This window comes from Prorops nasuta, unplaced genomic scaffold (assembly GCF_024137725.1).
Source record: "Prorops nasuta isolate Cenicafe-Biocafe unplaced genomic scaffold, Cenicafe_Pnas_1.2 PNAS00018, whole genome shotgun sequence".
NCBI classification, from domain to species: Eukaryota; Metazoa; Arthropoda; class Insecta; order Hymenoptera; family Bethylidae; genus Prorops; species Prorops nasuta.
The window spans coordinates 1,229,407-1,254,288 of NW_027116815.1; the positions used below are offsets into that span (position 1 = coordinate 1,229,407).

The 24,882-nt window shown below is 31.9% G+C and overlaps 3 protein-coding genes across 4 annotated transcripts; 1 reads left to right on the top strand and 2 right to left on the bottom strand.

Annotated features, from left to right (window-relative positions):
• Positions 1–380: 380 nt before the first annotated feature.
• Positions 381–3,798, bottom strand: LOC136779880 (girdin-like). Its single transcript, XM_066737788.1, has 6 exons — positions 3,639–3,798; positions 2,689–2,892; positions 2,239–2,431; positions 2,078–2,175; positions 1,847–1,983; positions 381–1,784 (listed from the first exon to the last, which is right to left on the bottom strand). The coding sequence occupies exons 2-6, from the start codon at positions 2,734–2,736 to the stop codon at positions 1,190–1,192; spliced, it is 1,071 nt and encodes a 356-aa protein (XP_066593885.1). The 5' UTR covers positions 2,737–2,892; positions 3,639–3,798; the 3' UTR covers positions 381–1,189.
• Positions 3,799–8,939: 5,141 nt separating this feature from the next.
• Positions 8,940–16,499, top strand: LOC136779846 (glutathione-specific gamma-glutamylcyclotransferase 1). Its single transcript, XM_066737728.1, has 5 exons — positions 8,940–10,034; positions 13,310–13,345; positions 13,799–14,064; positions 14,197–14,382; positions 16,134–16,499. Exons 1-5 carry the CDS (start codon positions 9,870–9,872, stop codon positions 16,162–16,164), a joined length of 684 nt encoding a protein of 227 aa, XP_066593825.1. The 5' UTR covers positions 8,940–9,869; the 3' UTR covers positions 16,165–16,499.
• Positions 14,389–17,880, bottom strand: LOC136779845 (uncharacterized). 2 transcript variants are annotated; one of them, XM_066737726.1, is made up of 3 exons: positions 17,271–17,880; positions 16,877–17,192; positions 14,389–16,167 (listed from the first exon to the last, which is right to left on the bottom strand). In XM_066737726.1, exons 1-3 carry the CDS (start codon positions 17,381–17,383, stop codon positions 15,757–15,759), a joined length of 840 nt encoding a protein of 279 aa, XP_066593823.1. In that variant the 5' UTR covers positions 17,384–17,880; the 3' UTR covers positions 14,389–15,756. The 2 variants fall into 2 exon arrangements, with proteins under 2 accessions (XP_066593823.1, XP_066593824.1); XM_066737727.1 differs by having other exon boundaries at positions 16,877–17,879.
• Between the last annotated feature and the right edge of the window lie 7,002 nt (positions 17,881–24,882).

The window sequence follows — 24,882 nt, forward strand, 5'->3', positions numbered from 1 at the left end:
CATTATTAATTCAATATGTTGAACATTAAAGCATACAAGTTTGTACCACATATAGTTAATACAGGCTATAATTGAAATATACTTTTACATTAATTTAATTTAGAAATATCATTTACAAATCTGTGTAATTAATAAACTTTCCTATTAGGGTGAATTTGTAAATGCTTGAAGCAGTAAATGCAAGTATTCTGTAGAAAACTGTTTTTAAAAACAATTGAAAGAATGTTCTTTACGTATTATTACACTATATTATTAGATATAAATATATAACAATCATTTCAGACATAAGGGAGCATTGTATGATAAATATGAGTATTATTCAGATACTCCCACTTAATTAGAAATATTTAGTAGAATCAAATATAATAATTAATTATGTATTATTTTGATAATATGTCTATTTGTTTTAACAGAAAGCAGCTACACTTTTTATACTTGATGAACTTATAAGGATAATTTACACAGTAGATAAAGACAGAAATACTAACAGTGTAAGAAGTATAGTTAAAATGAACAAGCGTAATGCTGTTTACAAAACATAATGTGCGCTGTTAATTTTCATAAACATTAGATAAAAATTACATAATTATATTAAATAAGAGATCAATTATTCAATAAATACTTGAATACACTCAAACAATATCAGCTAGTCATTGGATGCTATTAATTCATGCTAATTTAGCAATACTCCTAATATTACATGAACATTGGTCATATGTAGATAATATTCCTTCAAACTGGTATTATACCTTTAATAAATTTAGACATACAATGTATTTAATTACTGCAGAGTGGTTAATGTTTTTAAGAATCTAGCTCTTATAATGAGAACTATATATCGCTTTCATATTAATTTTCTTTATATATATATAGATAATAATTCAGCAGATAAAAGTGATGCAAAAATGTATTGTAAATTGAGAAATCATTTTTCAATTTCATTATATTGAGTAAAGATACGTGGGGGTAGCCTGCAATCCATAACATGGTACATTCATAAATAGTTTGTGTTAGCAATATTTTTATAAATCATTAATATCAGTCCTGCTATAAGAAGCACTGTGCAGGTGACTGATATCCATGATCATAATATTAAGTATGCTCATTAGTTGTTACATATTGATATTTTTTATACATGTACACCTTGGGACATAGACATAAAGTTGTTTTTCATTGTGCAGACTTATGCTTATGAATCATTTGAATTTATATCCTTATTATAATTACGACGATTATAGCGTTCTGGATCTCTACGATCTCTATGTATTGTTGGTTCTTCGTTTTTACGATATTTGTAAATGCCAGGATGACGGGAGAATTGTGGTTCATAAAATGGAGAATCTGGTTTTGGTCTTTGGTTTGGAAGCTGAGGTAATAAAGCATTGGCTTCTGCACTATGATCAAACCAGTCATATGAATGTCTGCTATTTCTGTGACAATCTCCTCGCCTATGTTGCCAGCTGAATTGTGTCATGAGAGGTGGAAACTTGTAGGAGTTTGATTGTTCGTGCCCTGCAGTTACGGGTCCACGATCATGCCCGCGATAATTATAACTGTTATTACTTTCACGTGATCGAGCGCCTCTGCCATTATTTCCAAGATTTGCAGAGTTAGCTCTCAGTGCGGCTATCTCTCTTTTCTGATCAATATTTTGTTTTTTCAATTGTTTCGTCATTGCTTTAACATTTTCCAAGCTATTTACAAGAATTTCTCGTTCATAATCCAAATCATCTACTTGCACCCCAGAGTCTATTTTTTTTGGTGCTTGCAATAATTCCAATTGTCTGCATTCAACAGAATTAGTTAATTGTACTTAATTTTTATTTTATATTTATGCTATACTTACCTTTTTTGCTGCTGTATAATATCAGATAAATTTTTATTATTTGTCTGTGCCTGCTTTAACGAAGCTTTTGCTTCTTCTAAGTCTTTCTGTAAAAGTTCCACTTGGAGAGGTGTTTTGTTTAAATTTGTTGGGCTGTCCTATAATAAAAGCAATTAAATGTATTTATCTTATAGCAATACAACTAAACTAATATTCAAAGTTTATTTTTTTAAATGTATATATAAATAATACTTTTGTTTTCTCAGACCCATAACTATTATCTTCAAGAGAGGAATCTCCATTAAATGTAGAAGTACTTCCATTGCTAAGAACTATTTGAAATTGCAGATCTATAATAAGATAGATATATTGGTATTAAATAAATATTGTTCTATAGTAAATTGCAGTAATACCTCTATTTCGTTGTCGTAGTGTTTCCACTTCCTTGTGTAAAGCCATTAATGTTGCTTGATGTTGCTCTTGAAGAAATTTCATATTCTGTTCAAGTTGAGTTGCTCTATCTGTATGCATATTATTTTGTCTCGTTTGTATCAGGCCATCTTTCTTTCCACCTAATGCTACCATTTCTGTTGGTGTTTTTTTAGTCTAACAGGTTGAAAAGTCGTAAAGGATGATAAAGAAACTTGTATAAAACTTAAGGATGTCAAACTTGGATAAGTAAACACTTTAATCTTTATAACTAGAATACAGAGCCCACTCCTAGTGTTTGAAAATATTCTTGTAGCTAGAAGGACAACTGCATCAGTGAAAATTTTGAGAGAGACCATAGGTCTCACTTATCCAGGATTGACTATATATCCAAAACTGGATATCTTGTAAAATTAAATATTTATCTTACTAACCTGAGGGAATGGTACTGCTGGCAATTTAACTAATACTTTTGAAGCCATGTTAGAAAGTTATTATGATCTGTTTTTAATTGTTTAAATGAAGTGTTTCTATTAAATATTTCATTCAGTTGTTGACACACATATTTTAATTGTAATATGTGCAGAGAATGAAATAGAAATTATTAGAGTTTAATGTGTTCTTTGAAGTAAAGTGGTCTAGAACAAGTAGGACAAACAAGAAATTTATTTTTATTTTTAAATCTCTTTTATTAAACCAAAGCAAAAAAAAGTATAGAATGTATCTCAAAACATTATGCAATAGCCTTGTAATAAGTAAAAAGAACTACAAACATTACAAATATATGTATATATATATAAACATCAATTGATGTATTGTTGAATACACAATCTTTTAGAATTATTTCTATTATTTAATGTCAGCAAAAAAATCGATTTTGATCAAATAAATTAAAAAGCAGCATATTTTTTTCACTTTTTAACACGAATTACAAAATTTAAATTTAGATTTGTCAAAATGCGACGGATATTTTTGTAGTATTATATTACACTTTTATTAATTAGTAATAATAAGAATCAATTATCCACAGCTGCTGTCATTATACGGTCGCGTGTTTGATTGTTCCACATAAAAATCAAGAATTCAATGACATGAAAAGGGCAGTCGATAGTAGCACAATGAACCACAATAAGCAAAGCAGTAAAATAAGTTTGGAAAAACTGAAAGACGCATTATGATTAGTGTTACACGATATGCAACAATTATACTAAAGAGAAGTTATCTCAATCAGCCAAACGTTTAAAATCATAAAAGGTTTTCATATATACATAGAAAAATAAAGAATAATGCGAAAAAATGTAATAAAAGAAAGAATTAATAAAATAAATAAATGAGGATTATCATGCAAGGTACAGAGCTTATATTTGAATAGAATGTCCGTTACCCAGACGTTTAAAATTATAGAAGCTTTCCTTGAATATTGAAGGAATAAATTTAAGGGTGCTATGTGACTAGTGTTACGCTTTTCTTGTTGGTTTTGCGCAAGGCAATTTTGACGTCATTGTTCATATTAACGGGATCGTCGGGATCCCTCCAGCCCTCTGTTACCAACATTATGGAACGAAAAACGAGGAAGAATTGTCCAGCGTTATTTTTCGTCCGCTTTCAATGTTTTTGGGTTTGTTGGAATCGTTACAACACACATCTTGTAATAGCAAGCGGTATTTTCCAAAAAACGGAAAGAAAAATAACATTGTTTAAAAATTTTCATTAATAATATTTAAATGCAGAACAAATAAAAAAATCGGGCTTCTTTAAGACAATAAGATGCCAGACCTAACAATTCCAAACAAACCCAAAAACATTGGAATCGGTTTAGCTGTACCATTACCCGCGTTTTTTATAGGTGAACGAAAATAAAAGATTTTCAGGAAGGAAGTTAGCTTCTCATGCCTCTCACACTCTTACCCCTCTCACGGCTCATGCTCACGTGTTCTTGATAGGGATGAGCAAATTCTAGTGAAGTATCGATACTGGACTCGATACAGGGTGTTTCTTTTCTGCGGATTGGATCGAATTGGAATCCAGTGATAATCATGCAACTGACAGAAAAAAAACTAGATTCCCTAGGTCAATCCGGCGTGCGTATTATTGGATCGGATTAAAATGGCGTCGCACACACATGGCATTAATGATAACATGTCAAAAAGTTAGGTTAACTGTCATGTTTGGTTCAAGGTTGTGTTCATTTAGGCTTGTTAATGTATATTGAAGCAGTTAATTTAGATGAGTATAAATTGAAATAAAAATCATATATATTTAACGGGAAAATCTTTATACCGACATTACAGAGCGGTTTCACCAGAAATCTTAGTTTTTAAACAACAGCGTTGTTTATGGACCGATTTTCAAATTTGAGGTGGTTTTGGAATTTGCAGAATAGTAGCTTTGGGATAAAACAAAGAAATATTGCAAAATTACAAAAAAATATATGAAAATTAATTAAGCAAAAATGTAAGATTTTGCTGTTTTATTCCAAAGGCGTTATTCTGCTGATTTCAAAATGAGCGCGTGATCAAAAATCAGTTCACCAATAACGTTGTCTTTTGAAAACTATTAATTTTTATTGATATTTGTCCAAATAGACGTAATGCCGGTAAAACCGAACAGTTTTTCAAACAGCATTTTTTCCCACAAAAGGGCATTGTAATGCACAAGTTTGTAAATAAAAGCATTCAAAATAAAATACGGCTTACCCGATTTATTATTACATACAAATCGTACAATATCAGAGAATGCTTAAGTTGAAAGTACAATGAGAGCAATGTTTCATTTACAACATCGAATACGTCGGACTAATAGTTTGAATAAAATAGTTTGAATAAAAATAATGTATAAATATAACAGATTGATGGTTGGAAAAGGATAAACATACTGATTTCTGCTTCCTATTCTTTATAGCAACAAATCTCATATACATTCAACAATATAAGAAGATATAATGATAAAAAGATCAAAGAATAGATGCTATTGTATAGATTTTAACCTATAACATTATACTTTTGCCTGTTTCTAATGCTCAGCTGATGACAGAAAGAATACAACGCATGCTGTATTACGTCTGTACTTCTGCAATCAATGCTCCTTTCGACTGAAACATTTTTTGTAACCAAACCATTGGTCCGAACGAAATCATCTTTATATTTTAGTTGATAGTGTGGTAATTGTAGAACCTGTCATATTTTTTCCAGATTTTTTCCATCGGAAATAATCTTGTGCTATCGAAAGTAGTGCAACACTGCTTTTTGCCGCCCTCTTTCCCCTTCACAAACGCGTACAGACAGCGTGAAGTCAAGTTTCTTGGCTATTGCACGGTAGGGGGGAATATGCTCCGCTGGCTAGCGGGCGAGATGGAAGAAGACGCGAGAGGAAAGCAAATTTGGGGAGACGAATTTTCATAGTACGGGCTTGGCTTATTTTTAACGCTAGATTTACGGAACTCGTCAATTTCACGGAATTCAAACTTTTCAATGAAATATCTCGAGAACCACTGCTTCATCGATTCCAACCGTTTTGCTTCGTTAATTAATCAATTTTTTTAAAGAATTTATTCACACAGTTTATTTTTCCCTAAGTCTTGTACTTTCAATTTAACGGGTGCCACAGAGATTGGTATATAAAACATTCGTAAACCTTAGAGTTAAAGGGAAAAATCTGAAAAAAAAGTCAGGCATGTTCCTCACTAGACAGACTATGGGCTAAAACAAAGATATTCTCGATCCGACCAATAGTTTGGCTGCAAAAAATATTTTAATGCAAAACTTGCATTCCCCTCGCGTCTTCTTCCGTCTCGCCCGTTGGCGAGCGAAGCATTCCCCTTACCTCATACCGCGCAATAGCCTAGAAGCTCAGCTTCAAGCTGGCTGTACATAGGCGTTTGGTAGAGGGAAAAGAGGGGCGGCAAGAAGCAGCGTTACACTATTTTCGATAGCACGAACTTATTTCTAACGGAAAAAATCTGAAAAAAATATGACAGATTCCACAATTACCACACTATCAGCTAAAATAAAGATGATCTTGATCGGACCAATATAGTTTAGCTGCAAAAAATGTTTTAATCGAAAAGATCGTTGATTGCAGTAGAACACAATTATAAAAATTACTAATTCTGAAAGTTTGGCCTTATATTTCGGAATGAATCGAAGTACTTTTGGACTTTTTACAATCGTTGAAGGATACTCTTTTGAATGAAGAAGCCCATCTTCGCAATTGCATTTTTATTTTTAAAATATAACAATTTTGTTATTTTGAATATCTTTTTTTATTTTAATTGAGAAATACTTTTTTTGATTTAAAAAATTCATCTCCGAGGACTCAAAAGCCGTTGTAAATATTGAAATACCGTTGCATTTTGAAAACTAAGATTTTAGGTGGAGCCGCTCTGTAATGTCGGCATCTACCTTGCTCTTAAAAGCTCCAATTATAGTTAATTCTTACATATATATGTATATATCATCGGTAACATCGTTCCAAATTTTAGCAGAGTATCCCTACATGCATAAGTAACACTTCTTTAAAATTTTATTTAATACTGCAGAAATTTTATTGGCGGTCGAACCACCTTAAATTGCACGCGCGCATCCAATATAGATTGTTTTGTTATATGCTCTGATTACAATAAATACATAGGTTTCGTTGATAATGCAAATCGCTTGATATTCACAAATAAAATTGATCGAAAATCTAAAAAATGGTGGCTCATAATATCTTGGTACTTCACTGATGTGGCGGTTGTAAATTCATTTATCATATATAAAAAAATAAATACCGATAAGTCTGTGACTTTGAAAAAGTTTAGACTACTTTTAGTGGATGAATTAATTTCTAGAACTATCCCAACTAAAAAGGGAAGGAAGCGTCAGCCCTTATAATTATCGGTTATCAAAAACCACAAGTGTCTATTGAAAAAAGGCGTTTTCAATCAGCACATATGCCAATACACATTGAAAATAAAAAACGATGTGCACCTTGCAGTACAACAACAAATAATGCACGGACTCATTGGATGTGTAATTTGTGCAAAGTACCATTATGTTTACAATCGGACAGAAATTGCTTCTTGATCTATCTTTTGGGGAAAAGGAGAAAAAAATTAACGTGAAAAAATTGTAAAGTTTACTATGAAAAGTAAGATGAATTAAATTTAGGCGAAAGAAAAACAAAACATAGAGATGATAACCGCCATGTCCTCGTTCGTATTTCTCGGTTTGGCTGAGAGGGTATCTCTTTATTGATTCTACTATCCTAAATTTCTAACGATTCCAAATCTCTTTTCACAAAAATCTAAGCTCAGCTTCGTAATCAGCGACCCCGAAAACAATTGTGTAATAATTTTTTCTGAAATAAAATAATAATTGAAATTTTTGTCCGCCATCTTGGATCTGCAATTTGAATTTTTAGATCCTGACATCAGATTCGTAATCAGCGACCCCAAAAACTATTGTACAATTTTTTCCGTACGATGATGTTTAAAAAGTTCTTCAATAAAGTATTTAAAAAAAAGGTTTGTTTTTTAATTTACTAAATAATATAAATTAATTAACAAACAAATTTATACCTTATTGCATGAATTTTAATTCTGTAACACCCCACGATCATAATACTACAAAAAAACATTGATTAAATCGAATTTAAATTACTTCAAAATTGCAAAAAAATGTTTCATAAAAGGTGACACCATACGGTGCCACCGTGCTGCAAATGGTTAATAAAAAATTATTCTTAATTTTGTAGCTTTTCCTTTCATAAAATGAAAAAAGGCTTATTTATTCTTAAAGGGATCCTTCAGGCTCTCCACTTATTAAGCCGAAATTTCGAGACAAGACTATGGCTTTACTTAAAAACCAATTGTCGAGTGTTTTGCTGTTGCAATCATGCAGCAAGCTGTTCTATCTAATGAAATAGTAAGATTTTTAAAAACAGACAAAAATACGATTTCTTATATACTCGCTTTTTTAATATAATACTAACTTTTTGACCACCTTAGAGCAATTCATATTCGCATCACCGAAAAGATAAAACGAATTGAAAATTAATCTACAAATAACACCTTATTATTCTCCAAACTTTTCAACTAAATGGATACTATCGAGGATCCTTTTAAAAATAGGCAGAAAATAAATTTCATTAGCACCAGGATCAGAAATATAAGACGTCAGGAGGTAATGTTTGTAAATGGTATAGTTTAACATGTGTGCGCGTGACAATACGGAACGGTGAAGTACGAGCTTCTCTTGTTTATCGAGAGGAAAGTGTCAACGAATGTGAGAGTAAAGTAATTTTTCCGTTGCATCGAAACCCTGATTTATTGGTTTAAAATTGATTCATCTCAGCAATGATGCCTTTACGGATGTTATAATACAGGACTTTTCTACTTAGTTTATGCTCAAGAATATGTGGTTAAAATTAAAACATCATTGCTGTTACGCACCCTGTATATTAAAAAAAAAAGAAATATATAATTTATTATAGTTTAAAAAAAATCTTGGCGCTGTTACTAGAGGAAACAAGATCAGCTCACAGTTCTGTCAAGAATATATACGATTTGATAAAAAAAGAAAATTATTTTTGAAAATACAAATGACCTTCGTATCCCTACTCGGAATATTTTTGACTATAAAGCATACTAAATGACATTGGATTGTATATATATGTATCCATTAGAAACAAAGTAAGTTATATTTAAAACATTCTTTAAATCTGACGTCAGAAAAGAAACGATTTATTTATAAGTAGCTATTTCAAAAACTTGGTACGTGTTATGACAATAGAAAAGAGTAGACGAGCAAGTTAAAAAATTAATCGTAACTAGCAGTCGTAGGAGGATTATTACGAATGATAGATAACTGTGAGAGAAATATGAGTAATAATTTGGCAGTAGAGATTAGCTGTCAGGGCAAATCAGTGACTCTGTTTTCTGTTTACATGGTGGGGAGAAGTTAGGAGTGTTACGAGACGATTGTGCCGCGGTCCGGTCCGGGCCGAGCACGGGCAGTCCGGGCACTCTTGCTAGTTGCTTGCTTGGCCCTCGTGCGTGGCTCGTGGCTCGTGGCTTTCTTGAGAGAGAGAGAGAGAGAGTGACGCCTGTGACGCGTACACGACGACGCACGAAATTATACAAACGGTTTGTTAGCAATAACAGACACTCTTCTTTATTTGATCAGCCTTTTCCTCGTTGCATATGGGAGCTCGAATATTTCCGAATAAAGAGACGTATATAAAATGAGAAGCGAAGAAAAATCAATGGAAGAGTAATAAGAGTGAAGTGATAAAATTTATTAGTTAAAATTGAAATTGTTAATACAACGTCAATTGGTGACAGTTGTTTGATAAGGAGATGAGTGTCGGTGTAAACAGTGATAGAAGAATGTGCATTTGGAAGGCAGATTGAGAGAAGCACAACTTTTTAAAGTGGCGAGCACGTGATGGCTGTGACTGTAAACCAACGGCCGATTTCATCATCGAGATACTAGTTGTGTGCACTGTGCCCTGTGTGCCTGCCGGCCCGTCAGTCCGAGTACCCTGTGCCCCGCTGCGTTCTACACAGAAAGGCCAGGATTTCGCAGAGCAGAGCTACCTCACTGTACTAGTTTACGTTAAATTTTCTTAGTAGAGAATGGAGGAAATGGCAAACGAGGACAGTGGACTTTGGATATTCGGCTACGGGTCTCTCTGCTGGAATCCGGGATTTCAGTACAAGCGAAGCGTTCTTGGCTATATAAAAGGCTTTAAAAGGAGATTTTGGCAAGGGAATATTACTCATCGTGGATCTTTCGAAAGGGTAAGAACGATAAATTACACTCACCTGCTACTCCTGCAGTTTTATATATTATAGCCTGACATATGAGCAAAAGTACGAAAATATTAAATTCATCTTCTAAGAGAGATATTTTGTATTCGCTCATATTATAATCAAAATATTTCTTTCGTATTTTACAGTATTTTTTTAAAAGCCAAAACTCGTTGAAAATCTCACTAAATATCTTCGCATAGGTACTTAACTTTAAAATGTTTCATTTTATTATTTCATTGTTTACAATCATTTCGTATGAGTCGTCGCAATGTTTGCGTGTAAATATTTGTACTTTGAACGTGTGATTTAAGCTGGGAAATGCGTGATTTTATTTCGTCATCAAATTTTAAATTTAAAGTCTTTTTCGAATTTTTTGAATTTAATATTACAAGCTATATAAATATATATATATAAGGAGTGGGACAAAAAGATGCTCTTTGTTTTACTCATGCCTGAGACTTTCTTTGTTCTGATTCTCCAAAAGTGTTTTATTTGCGCAGAAAATGAGTCCTCTGGATGTCCTGATTTGTCGGACACTCGGAGAAATATATTCTGTCCAACATATAAACAAATGTTTTGAAGGGCCTTACTTTAATATCGGTCAACACTTTTCCACATCACGCTGGTTACCTGGTCTAGTGCCAAGTCCCGAGCGATAAACCGATAGCAATAAACCGAGAAAAGTCGAAGAACCCTGTTATACCTGATACTCTAATCACTAATCCAAAATTACAATTGTTATAATTTTAAGCAAATATATTTTAAATTATTATCAATACATTGCCTGTATTTTTAACATGAAAATGAGTCCAATGACAACATTAATCGAACCATTATTTCTACATTTAGATATATCTTGCAGCTTTCATTTTATTAAAGTCTAATAAAAATTAAATTTATTTTATCATAACATGTTTAAAAATAATCCAATTAAATATCTATTAAGCCCTAAAAAACCATACTAAAGGAATTGAGTTTTTTAAATTTACAAGGTAATTAAACTTTTTTTATCGAAGATAGTATTTTAAAATATTTAGATTAATCTATCGATTACATCCTCAAGTAAATTTTACATTAATTTATTGCTTAATAATGTTTATGTCCTTTCTAATATTGTGGATATTTATTTAAATTTAAAACATAACGAGGATATAAAATAAAATTGCAACTGTGCAAGGTATAACTAATGTAGAAATAATTATCCGATTAACGAAGTATTTGAACTCGATTTCATATTAAAAATACAATCAATGTATTGATAATAATTTCAAACGTGTTTGATTAAAAATTTAAGAATTGCAATTTTGTATTAATGATCAGAGTATCAGGTATATTAAGGTTTTTCGATTTTTCTCGTTTTATTGCTTGGAATTTAATGCTAGGCCAGGTAACCAGCATTATGTGGGAAAGTGTTAATCGCTATTGAAGTAAGGCCCTTTAAAACAATTGTCCGCATATTAGATAGAATATATTTCCCCGATTGGACAATTCATCTCGTCAAACTTTCCAATTTTGAATGGAAAAATGCACTGATTAATTTTTCCTAAGCGCGTGTATACGAAAATCTGACATTTTTAAATTTCTGAAATATTGCCGAGACATAACACTGTGATAATTGTTTCAGAAATGTGAAAATACCCATTACTTCGTACAAGTATTATTTGCAATTGCGTTAAAAATGTTTAAGAATATTAATTTTACTTTTAAATCCAAATTAAAATAAAAAAAATATGCTTTTAACAGAAAATTGAATTCTTTATAAGAAAGAAATTTCATAAGCTTTTGATATTGTCAATATTTATCGTGATGCTATTCGCAACGAAACGTTTTTATATATGCTTCTGCTGTGAATTGCAAGATAAATATTAATTTTGCTAAAATCGAACAACATACTATTAATCTGAAAAAAAAACATAATTTGCTCATTATTACAATAAAAGCATGCTACTTTGAATGCTTAAGGCGTAGCTGCTCTACCGAGCCTCCTGGTGTAGTGTGTAGTTACGCCCACCCGCTACCTTTTCGAAGAGTGGTTTTCAGACTGGAATGAGTTACATGGACACACTTTTTATTTACACGTAAAAATCCTTGGTAAACCTGCAATATTTACATCGACAATTACACTCGAATGTCACAGTTACTGAATCACTTTTCTCGTTTCCTTTCTTTATTGTTCTTTCTGCAATTATATCGCGAGAAAAGTTTCGTGGAACTTTATATAAACATGATATGGTCTTAAGTAGTATAAGGTTGAAACCAGTTACTACATTTCTGCGAAACAATATCTTGCTCGTTTCAGTGTATTCAGACAGTTTCAAATGTATACATGTTCCACATAAAAAATGTCTACCATTATGTACTATTTTATTTTGCCTCCCTCAATTGGCCACTTGTCATTTTTTTAGTTTTGTTTTTTTTTTTTTTGCGAACTATAAATCTTGACATTTCTAATGGCTAAATTGCTTTTAATAATTACTAAAGTTAATTGAGCTTTTTGATTGTTTATTCTTCTAATATTCTGACCAGCGTTTTTAACGAGGATTTCGTTAAATGTGCGATTAATTCGCAAATAATAATAAGATTATTGCTGAATAAGAAAGTTGGTTCGGTATAAAGAATTATGAATATTGTTATTATGATGATGCCATCGGTATAAATACGAAAAAAAATAAGTAGGCATTTTTTTTCTCCCTGCATACATTTCCAGCTTTATAAGAACACTATAAAAAAATATTGATTAATAGTTTATATTTTATTCTCATCATATACCCGTTGTGTGTGCAAAGACTCTACAGGATATTGCTATTAAGCCACAGCGTCCTTTTTGAAGTATTTGACATTCCAATTATTATAGGAGTCTTTTTACTACTATCAATTATATGTAATATCAAATTAAATCTATTATTCACTCTAATAAACTTTTATTTAGAATATTACTAACACATTGACTGTCAGTGAATATATATATATATATATATATATACAATAAAGCTCTCAATGGAGTTTTTGAATTTTATTAAATTCTCGTAATCTTAGTTTAAATTCCTTTAAAGTGTCTTAACAGATTGTGTAACATTTTTTATGAAATAATCGGAATAAGAGACTCTACTGTTCCAAAGATTTGATCAACGTTCTCCATTAAAATAATTCGTCCGTGGCTTAATTTATTATTGTCGAGTGGGCGGCAGTCGGTGTGTTAATGTGTTTTCCTTTAATTTCTTGGTTGGGGAATAGAATATTTTACGATTCTTCTCTTTTTCTAGCCTGGCAGAGTCGCAACGTTGGTCGAGGATAGAGGAGTAAGTTTTTCATCGGTCAATTTATATTAATTACTAATAACACTATTGTGTTAAGAATAAAAGTCGTAAGTGACATTTGTATGAAATTTTTAAATGATTAAACGTTCACGAATGACTGAAAAGGATGAAGGCAAAAAATTATTGAAAATATAGAAAATTGCGTAGATACGACTTCTATTTTTAACGCAAGAAAATATATAAATAAAAAAAATATCAGCAGAGGCAATAACATATATATATAGGAAGAAATTAATGGACAAACAGTATGTGATAAGCGAAAAGAAATAAAAAGCAAAAAACCTGCAAGAATACAAGAAAGCCTATATAGTTAGGAAAATAAAAGGGAGAACAGCCACAAATAATATTGAATGTACTAATTAAAAATTATTGAGAAGATGGCTTTGGAATTAAAAAGTAAAAAATTATTAATTTGTTTGTTTGACTGTGTTACAGAAAAAGGTTTACGGGCGTGCATTTTTGTTGAAGGATACTGGAGCGATACCCTACTTAAATAATCGGGAATGCTCCTTAGGGGGTTATCTTTTAACATATACAAATTTCTACAGTCGCGATGACAGCGGACAAAGTTTACCAGCCTTAATTTATATTGCCACTGAGAAAAATCAATTTTGGTTGGGCGAAGCTCCGTTGCATTGCATGGCAAATCAAATAATCGAGTGCTCCGGAACAAGTGGACACAATGTTGAATATCTTTTAAGGTAATCACTTAAAAATTCATAATTGATCTTTTTTCTAAATGACAAGTTTTTTTTTTATAATAAAACTGATTAAAACCTAAAAAGGAGGAACGTTTCTACAATAATAAACGAATAATTAATTTTTAATTACAGATTAGCAGAATTCATGCACCGTAATTTCCCTGGTGTTATTGACGATCACCTATTCGATTTGGAATTATTGGTGCGATCCGCGATAAAAGAGCAAAAGATGTGTATAAAGTCTCTAATGGGTAGCAAAGATTATACCTTAAATATGGAAGATCGAGAAGATTTTAAAAAATCAAAGGCCTTAACAAAGTAACGTAATTTATTGAAAAAAGTATTATCACCTTTCGAGGCGAGCGATGCTCGCTCGTTAAATGCCATACACACGCGCACACGCATATATACACATAAACATAACGTACGCACACAATCAATTCTTTCCTATAGCGTTTCACATTTCCTTGTATCATCTCGTCCTAACAGATTGACTCGTTACGAATATTTAGAGCGTTTATTGTTTATAATTTATTTATAGAATCTTCAATGTAACGTAGTTAATTCACAGCTTCTTCACCCACATCGTGTGCCCATTAAATTTTAATGAATTTTTACAGCGCTTCGCGCTCAATAGAGTTTCCATGTAAGCTCTCTTGTAACTACTAATGAAATAATAATTTATTTTTGTATTGTCGCCATAATTACACGATAACAATAAGCGTTGTTCGTCCGCTATGTATTAAATTGACATGTTATTTGACATGTATACTATTGCTATTTCATCGATTCTGCCCCCAAGATTAGAAACAGAGAGAAGACCATATTGACTAAAATGTTTGGATTGACAATTTTTTGGGAGCAGGATTGATGCTGGATTGAGAACCTTGAGTGATTTTCTTTTTGCAAGTTACTATTGGTTTTCGGCTTACATTTGCGCACATTGTTTTATCTTATATGTAATTAACTAAATCATGTGGTTTTCAATTTGTAATATAAAAAGAAACAATGTTTTTTTAATAAAAAAAAAAATAAACACTCCTTTATTTCTTACAATACTTTTACCCTTCCTACTCCTTTTTTACAATTTTTATTGTATTTAATTAAATATTATCTACAATAAGAAATATAAACATATCTCCCAGCTTTTAATTTCACCTAATGTTACTTTTCGTAAGTGAATTTATCACAAATTACTATAAGCGTACCATTACTGTATTAAAGACTTATAATTATAAAAACTATTTAACAAAATTAATGCTTGAAATTGTTTTCTCTTGTATAAAGTACACAGAACATGATTGCGAGTGATATGTATAAATGTATAGTATATTACTAATATAACGTAAACTAATAGCTGATTTTTAAAAGAAAGTTCTCTATGCATGTATAAGAAATAATAGAAACAGTTTAAACATGATAAAACAAATGTGATATATATAAATCAAGTAAATCCAATAGTTAATATAAACAATTCATAAACTTAATTATAATTAAGTATAAAACTTTTTTACGCATTTCTTTTACCACGGTACAGCTGATCATCATTCAATTTTATGTAAAAATTGCAGAAGCCCTTCAACACGGAATAGATCTAAACTTTTTCGCAATAAATCCATTGTAACAATGTTGTTTAAAAAAATATAAATCGAAACTTAGGAATCTTGCTCTTTCTAGTAAACAAATATTTAATTAACTAGATTCCTGCACTTTTGCTTGAAAAATTAAGTTGTCAATATCATTCATAATTTTAGCACGACGAAACTCATCAAACTCTCTTAATTTAATAGCAAGTAATTCTGCGTAAGCAAAACAAATGTCTCTCTCCGAATTTTTAGCTAATGTCTTCATGATATTATTTGACTCTATCAAGTGTGACTGAATAGTTTCCATATCCACTGCTTGTCCCATTTTGTTTTGTTTTGCTGATGGTGTATTGTTATTGTTTCGTTGACACATGTTAGACATAGAAGCCAAACCAGCTTCCATTGAAATTTCATTTTCTAACGAAGCTTTATCATTCAGCTCCATCTCTATTGCCTCTAACATTTGATCTTCTTCTGTTTTAGGTTCGTCTTCGATTCTTGCGCTTCGTCCTGATCTCTATAAAAAATAGAAATACAATATGAAATTAACCATGAATTATAAACAAAAGTCCTGACCATGTATTTTTATTGAACTGCACTGTCCCCTTTGTAATAAATTTTTATGAAATATCGTGCATTATATTACGGCATTACGAAAATGGTAAAATCTCAATTACTATAATTAATAAGCTTAAAGCAAATTTATGTTGTAAAGTATATAGTAAACTATCTTTAATTTATTAATGAATATATAGTTATTTAAGGAATTTGATAAAATTAATTTGTATTTAAATGTTAATTAAATCTTTCTTCTTTTTCTCAACAATCGGTATCCACATTCGATATTCAGAGTTGTTACCTACAATTGTTAACCGTTTAAGAGGTTATCAATACTATCAACTAAAGAGATTTTGAAATATCCAGTGAATTGATGAGAGAAAGAGAATTACACAAAATCGTCAATTTACAAAAACCCGATAAATTCGACTTGAATAAAAGCTGACTCGAGTTAAAAAACATTTTGGAGTAGCTAAGTTAGAGCCACCTAAACTGTCGGTAACTGACAGGGGATGGAAGAAACGTAACGACTGCTGCGCCATCACAATACGTTGTAGATATTATTCTAATTGCAGTACCATGCATGCTCACAACATGATATCCCACGTTAAACTTTTATAAAATCCTCACTTTTTTTAAAATATAGTAACAAAAATTAGTTTACTTGCCATGGAATGAGTTTTATATACTGGAACATATACTCCACGTAAAAACCTATCAAGTGGCTTATAAGGTGACCAGATCGGTGTGTAAACATTTCTTCCCAACCTTTTAGAGTCCGTAACTTTCCTCGATAATTTTCGATACGTTGCAAACAAAGTATCCTTTTTCTTCTTCATCTCCTTAATTGGAATGTTAAATCTCTTTTGCAGCCTAATCCAAGATCCATACACACTATCTCTGTCCTTGTGTTGTTTATGTTTGTGATTCCAAATTGGCTCTTCATCTTCAAGGGCCTCGATGAATTCAAGGATCTGCTCCATACTCCAGCCCATAATGAGAGAGAAATAACTTAAAAAAGTCTGTTGTGTAGACAAGATTATAACGTAAAATTGTTTTTACACTAGGTGAAACGATGCTTGTGTTTCGCCACAGCTCACAGTACAATAGATGAAAAATGCGACGCGACCCTCGAGCCACGGCGAGCTAGTGCGAGCTTGCACGAACCAACTCATACCGCACGCTCTGCCAGCGCATCAGCTATTCAGCAGCCATGCCTTCTTCTTGACTCGTGCACAAGTTTACCAACAGCCGGTGGAGCTCTCGTACGAGCCACGGCCCACGGGCTTCCTTATAGCGAGCTACCCTTCTAAACATGGCGCGAGGTTCGTGGCTCGCCCGAGTAAGATCAACGAGCCAACGTACGCCCGTATATACGATCCGTACTTTGCCGTACTTACGGTCCCGGTAAGTGAGGTCTATGCAGAGACTCTACTGTGATCTCTGCGCGTTGTCGGCGTCACGACAACTTGCGTGTATGTTAGCCTCCAAAATAGAAAACTTGAATGAACTTAACTTTGGTTGTGTGAAATATTAAGAGGCGTATATAAAGGTAATTGAGATTTTGATAACAATATTTTTAAAATGTCCTATATGAATAACCACCAAAGGTATATATTAAAAGTATGGTTTCAACAAGTTTTATTCATAGTGCTTGTATTTGAAACTTTCATAGTAAGATTGTAGCAGTAAAAAAGAACTTGGATGTCCAGCATTGTTATTAATGTAAGTACTGGACAATACAAGAAGCAACCACCATCAAAGTAACGTTATTCTTGAGTTACCTGGCCAGCTTTGCCGTCGCTATGCGTGACGAACGTTTCGCAAGCAGTAAAACTGCTCAATCTTCCTATCACGTATATTTTAATTCTGTTTAAGCAAATTTCGCTTTGTAAAAATTCTAATTAAAGCACTAACATTCTTTAAGAGTGAATAATAGTAATTTAGATTTAATTTAAGATGTTATTTAAGAAACACAGGACAAGTGTTAAAAATACGCCATGTTGTTTTACTTGACCTTGAAAAATTATTTGAAGGACAACATCAATCATTTAATTGCGGGAAGATTAGAAGTGGGTGTATCTCGTAATTGTGTTCATCATGCTATTTCGGAAAAGAGGAAGAAAGAAATGAACTCTCTCTGAAGTGAAAAAGAGAGAGAATGGGTAAAAGAAGGGTGTGGTAAAAAAGGATGGGGCAAATCGTGGGGAAACGGTACTAGACATAGCAGCAGGTGGATGATGTAGCATGATGTTTCTTATATTTCACCCCACTTTCCACCTATAGTACCTTTTACCGTCCTTCGTACCACGACTTTTTACAGCTATTCCACTGCCATCCACTGTGTTCCGTATATCCTTTATGATCCTGATAAAAAATATGCCAGTAGACTATATATATATATATATATATATATATATATATAAGCTTAGGTCTATCAATATCACCCTACTTTAATTATTTTTTTGATTTTTCTTGCAATGGACGAAAAAGCAGCAACGGTTGCAACTGAGTCAACTATGAGGCATATCTAACGACGAGTGCAGTGGTCTAAATTATCGGGCCCGAGGTTTCCTTGGTTTACTCGGTTTCCTCGCTGCACTCTCTTGCACGCGGCTCGCCGGCTCCTCGACCTTTTATAAGAAACACAGTTAGGCCTTTGACATTGCAACCTTTGCACGACTTGGCGCCAATCCTTCGGCTCTGCTTTAACCAAATAAATAAAATTATTTTAATTTATTTGCCTGCTTTTTTGATTCGTTATTTTAAAAAATTACATATATATATATATATATATATATATATATAAGAGAATTATTAATTTTTTCAATAACAAAATTGTTAAATTACTTGTTTTATGTTTTGTTTGTTTTTTTTTTAATTGTAGAAAAATGATTTAATTGGATGAGAGGAAAGATTTGAGGATTATATGATTGTTTGGTCTTTGATTTTGGATAAAACGTGGCATAATCGAGTGAACAGTGTATAAAGTGGATCCTAGTGATTAACCTAATGAGAAATCCGCGCGGGTCTAATACTCCCTGTCCCTCTTCTCCTCGAGGCCTCGAAAAGGGTCACGAAGCCAGTCAGGTGAATTCTTCTGGCTACGTTTAGTGAGTGGTTCTTTCCACGAAACCTTATTGTATAACTTATTCTGCTTCTTATTTGGATCGTTTAAAGGATCCTTCAATGAGCTCTACGAAAATAATTCTTACGTTTTAAAACCACGCACCTAATTTTAATTAATTTTTTATATGATGTATGAATTTTATGAAAGTGGAAAAAGAACGAGGAAAACAACTATCATATATGTATATGTATATAGTAGAAACCTCCAGAAATAAACAAGGTATGTACCAGTCTTACGCTCTTCTTCATTAAATTTATATGAAACAAAATGTTGTCGAAAAAATATAAATGTAATAAATTGTAAATTAAGAATGACGAGCTTCGATATGTTAACATTTAAACTGTTCCAGTTTGACGAATGGAAAGATTATAATAGAGATTCACCTGGAAAATCAACAGGGTAGAACGGAAGACTGCTGCACGTGTATAGTAAAAAGTCAAATGGGTTGAATTTTTGAGTATACGTGACACGTAAAATTAAATGCATTGAAAAGTTTCAATTAAATTTCGTTGCATAATTTTAATAAATAATATTTTACCATTAATTTTATTCTTTGGTAAAGTATTTGCATGATGCATGGTGTAGGCAGAAAGTTTAATTAAATCTGGCCAATTTTGAAGCTTATATATATATATATATATCCAAGAATCGAAAGGGAGCGTCGCGTCGCTCTTCTCTCGAATCAACAAAGTAATTTTTCCTGCCCATTCTTGTATACATCCAGCCAGGCTAGCAGACATATTGACTTTCTTTTCACAGAGCACTCTTTGGCAAGTAGGAAAAATGGCCGGTGTTAGTGACCTTTGCCTAAAAACTGCCCCCTCCCCTTTAATATAATAAAAAAATTTCAGGAAATTTATATAGCGCTATATACGTGTAAAATTATAATTGAAGAAACAGGGAAATTTTCTAACAAGTTTTTCAACGTGGCTCTCTGAATTCGATGGTTCTTTTCGAAGAAAATGCATATTTAATACCGTTAAGACACTAGGTGCTGGTCAATACCCGATTTCTGATCAGTCTGGCAAATAAATCATTTTCTTATATTTACAGTAATGTAATTTAAATATATTTATACATATTAAAATCAGAACATAAAGAAAAGATAAAAATACAAATTGAAAGGTCTGATTGAATGTTTTTTGATTGAAAAAATTCTGTAATTGATAAACGTAACTTAGAGGAATTAATTATGTAAAAGAATTTAATAACGATAAAAATAGTTTCATTTAAATAAATTTTCAAACATCTCAATTACAATATCGACAATATATCCATGATTATATATATAAAATGTAGTTCCTGAACTGAGATCATAGATTTATTCCGTGAATGCAATAGTAATCGGAAATCAGTCTCTTGTATAGTTTACGATAAATTCATTTAATTATAAATTTAATTATTTTTATTTCATAATTGTTTTAATTATTACGTACACCTTCAATGTATATCTTTTATACTGGAAAAAAGAAACATTTTGTAATTTCTTATATCTGTAGTTTAATATTGAGTGTAATGTGAAAATTTATCCTAACTGATCAGAATCTAGTGCCTCGACGGTATGAGTAAACTAAATTTTGAATAAAATTGTGTAAGAGGTGGAGATAAATGTATATGTATAATTATAAAAGGAATTTGATCAGGTTGGTTTGGAGTAAGACAAGCTAATGGAAAAATATTATTGTTATTGGGAAGAGGTGTATTAAGGAGGGGAAAAGAGAGGAACGCGAAAGGATTCGTGCCACTCGGTCATTGGTGAATGTAAAAGCATAGCCACATGGATAGGTGATAGGTAGAATGTACCGATCGTGTATACGTTTCGTGCTGGTGCATGCATCCTTCGTTCGATCGTCCGCACTCCGCAGGCCTCGTTGACTCTTTCCACCTACGCACGCAATATATCTGCGCAGCTTTTGCATCCTCGCAGAAGACAGAATCTCATTTCACTCTGTGCAAGACCAGACTCATCCTCCTTCTATCCGTTATCTATGACTCATTTCATACACACACACACACACACACACACACTGAGTTTAGACCAATTCAAATTGTATACCAGAAGTATTCTCTCAAGTTTCCATCAAACACACTGACCAATATATCTATATATATACAACAAATAAAACATTTTTCATTGTTGTTTCTGGCTTAAAATGTTGATAACGCTTTTTTTTTAAATTTAACGCGAAATAATGGACTATTCAATTATTAATAATTATACGTATAAGATAGAATTCATCTTTGCAGTACTGGAAGAGTTAAAACTTAACGTTAATAAAGAAAAAAGATTTTAAGTAGAGATATCTGAGATTCATTTCAACACTTTTGACAGATTCTGAATAGCTGCTTTGATGTCCCAAATAGCAAGCCGTCTAAAGGTAAAACTCAAATTTTTGCAAGAATTATAAAATTTAAAATTTCTGTAATTATTTATTCTGTAGAATTGTAAAATTATAATAATAAAAAATCCTTACAAAAAAAAATATTACAGTTTATTTATTTGATAATAATTGTAAAATAAAACATGTTGTACAAATGAGGTATGTATAAAAAAAATAGTGAATAAATTCTCCAGGTAATAGTTCATTAATTCTCACTCTATATATAGCATAGTTTTGTTTTCTTTTTTTCAGGTTTATAATAGAATTTCAGTGTTTTGTGTGCTCCAATGTTTAATTCGGAATGGACCTATGGGGACATGAAAAAAAAAATAACGAGAGCATGGGCGAAGAAGGGAGGTGGTGAGCTATAAAGGTTGTAATGGGGGGGGGGGGGGGTTCAGTTAGGAAGAGGTAGTAGTGCGCGTGCACGCACACTTATCGTTCGTTTTTCACTCGTCGTGGGAATCGGCCGGGTTACATCCGCCAATTAATTTTTTCGTCCAACGTGCACCGAAGAACGCGTCGATGCAAACCGAGCGGATCGCTTTTTGACGGTACCGCCTTATTTCTGCCTGCCAAATATCTCCTCGCACAGAGAACTCCCCCCTAAATCATCTCCCGCACTCACTCTTATCAATTTTTTCGCCTTTTCCTATATCTATATACTTTTATATTCTATATTGCATCGACGGATGCGCAGTGTCAACCCCCCCTCCCCCCCTTGAGAATTTAAAGAAATAATATAACAAAGAAAGTTTGCAATGTTATTGTTTGTGCCTTGAATTCGCCCAATAAATTTAGCCCTTTTCGTTGTACGTAACCTACCTTCTTTACTCCTTCTTTCTCATGAAACCTACAATCTCAATATTCATCTTATCGCTTGCACCAATTAGCCTTGTTAAAACTTTATGGTTAGTAAGTACGGTGAGCCGAATATTCCAAGACCATTTTACTTTAATTAAACACTTATTATGAATAATCTGCAGAATCAGCAGTTGAAAAAAATGTGGATTTATTTTTTCTTTTTAATTTCCAGTATTATTTGTGAAACTTTTAAAAATGTATTAAATTTTGTATGTAGATGTATATAAGACGATCTTACGTGGAAATGATTATAGGTTGTTTATTGCATTATTTATGAGGTAAGTAATAGTAATGATATACATATATATATATATATATATAGGGGAGACTGGGGACAATTGTATAAACATTCAAATTTGTGGCTCCGTCCGTTGATGAAATTGAAAATCGTTTAGTACCTTCGTTATAAATAATATAAGACGCTGAAATTGCAATAATTTAGGAACGTCGATTCTAAGCCACTGTTTGTAGAAATGAGAAAATCAGTTTTTCGCACTCTTTTGTAATTATTTCATTTTGTCTTTAACTTTGAATTGCTTAGTTACCATTGTGTATATATTAAAATTCAATACATGACTGAAATGGTCATTTCTTTGAGTAAATTTTTCAATGTCGAATGATTTTTAAATATGAAATGATATTAGCGAAATTTTATTACGCAGTAATTTGGAACGTGTGGAGTGAATTGTATAACAAGCAAATTGGTGCCGATTGTACCATGCTAATTTGAATAGGAAAATCATAGATGTTTCTATGGCAACATCAATAATTCATTACGTATTACGATAAACATCGTTCTGATCAAATAAATGTTCAAATGTTACAAGAAATAATAATATTTTTCATAAAAAGATTTTTATTTTTATAAAGTAGTCAATGATGGTTATTATGATTATTTACGAGTAAATTTCATCTTTTAATGCATGTTAATTTTTAGATAACATGCTCTGTTAATCAAAGTATCTTCAACTACTTTTTCATCCATGCACCATGGTAATTGCGCACATTTTTCAATTGAAAATCGATGTGTTACAATTGATACCTGCATGCATGGGGCCGAATGTAACAAATTGTATGCGCAGATACTATATTAATTGTTTGCTTATGGATTAATTAAAATATCACTTGAATAAAAATATATTTGCTTTCTAGACATATGTAGTAAGTATCACAATTTTTTTAAGATTTTTAACACTACTGGTAAGATACGCGGAATGAAATAAGACACACTTTTTGTTACAATTTTCCCCCATTTCGTCTTTATGTATAACACATAATAGAAGATAGAATGACCGGATTCTGGTAAAAAATAAAATAAAAATTATAAAAATGAATCGTTGTCTCTTTTTGGACCAAGACTAATTAAGTTATATAATGATTATGAACAGTGGGTGATGAAAGTCAGAAACGTTTAATAAAAAATTGAATTTTGACACGTATAAAATGTATTTTTAATGTTTGGTCGTTATATTTTATGCATTGGTAAATAAAAGTTGCAAAATGCGAGATCCCATGAATCTAAAGGAGAATACAGCGAGGCACAGGGACTATAGAGAAACGAAATGCATCTCAGCGATCTTGCAGGTGTGTACGTGCATATAACTGTGATGTATGTACCACACTGCATAGCTTATATAGCATATATACGTATATATATATATATATATAGAGACCATCATCGTCGGTTCGAAGGACTTTCACTTGCCCTGAAGTTCCAACGTGCAAAACCACCAGTCAAACTCAGAATCTCCATGCAATGATCTTTCTTTTATACAATTTCCAGCTATATAGAGACAGCATCATAAATCGATTCAATCTCTGAGATTGGATTGAAGCTTTAATTCAGCTTGTAGATAAAAAATCATCAAGATATACATATAGGTGATACTATCATTCGAAGCTGTACCATAATACACATTCCTGTCAAGAGTCACTAATGTATAAAATAAAAACATGAATAAAATTGAGTAAAACTTGCCCTATTATAATTATACATTATATCGAATTATTTGAATATAACAAAGAACGGGATATTATAAAATAAAGAATGTAAAGAGTATGAAGAAATAAATTAAATGATTAAACTGTATGAATCTTTGTATAAGAATCTGTTAAAAACTCATTGGTACACTTACCCTCCCCTTCAAATCGTAACTGAATAAATATACATCTCTTTAAAGAAAAAGCCACACATTTGCACTTGGTCGCAACTCCCTTTTAGTTTGTACTTTTTCGTCTTTGACTTTGAGCACTTAATACTGCATGTAAATTTGCTGCAGCACTTTTCTTAAAGAGAACC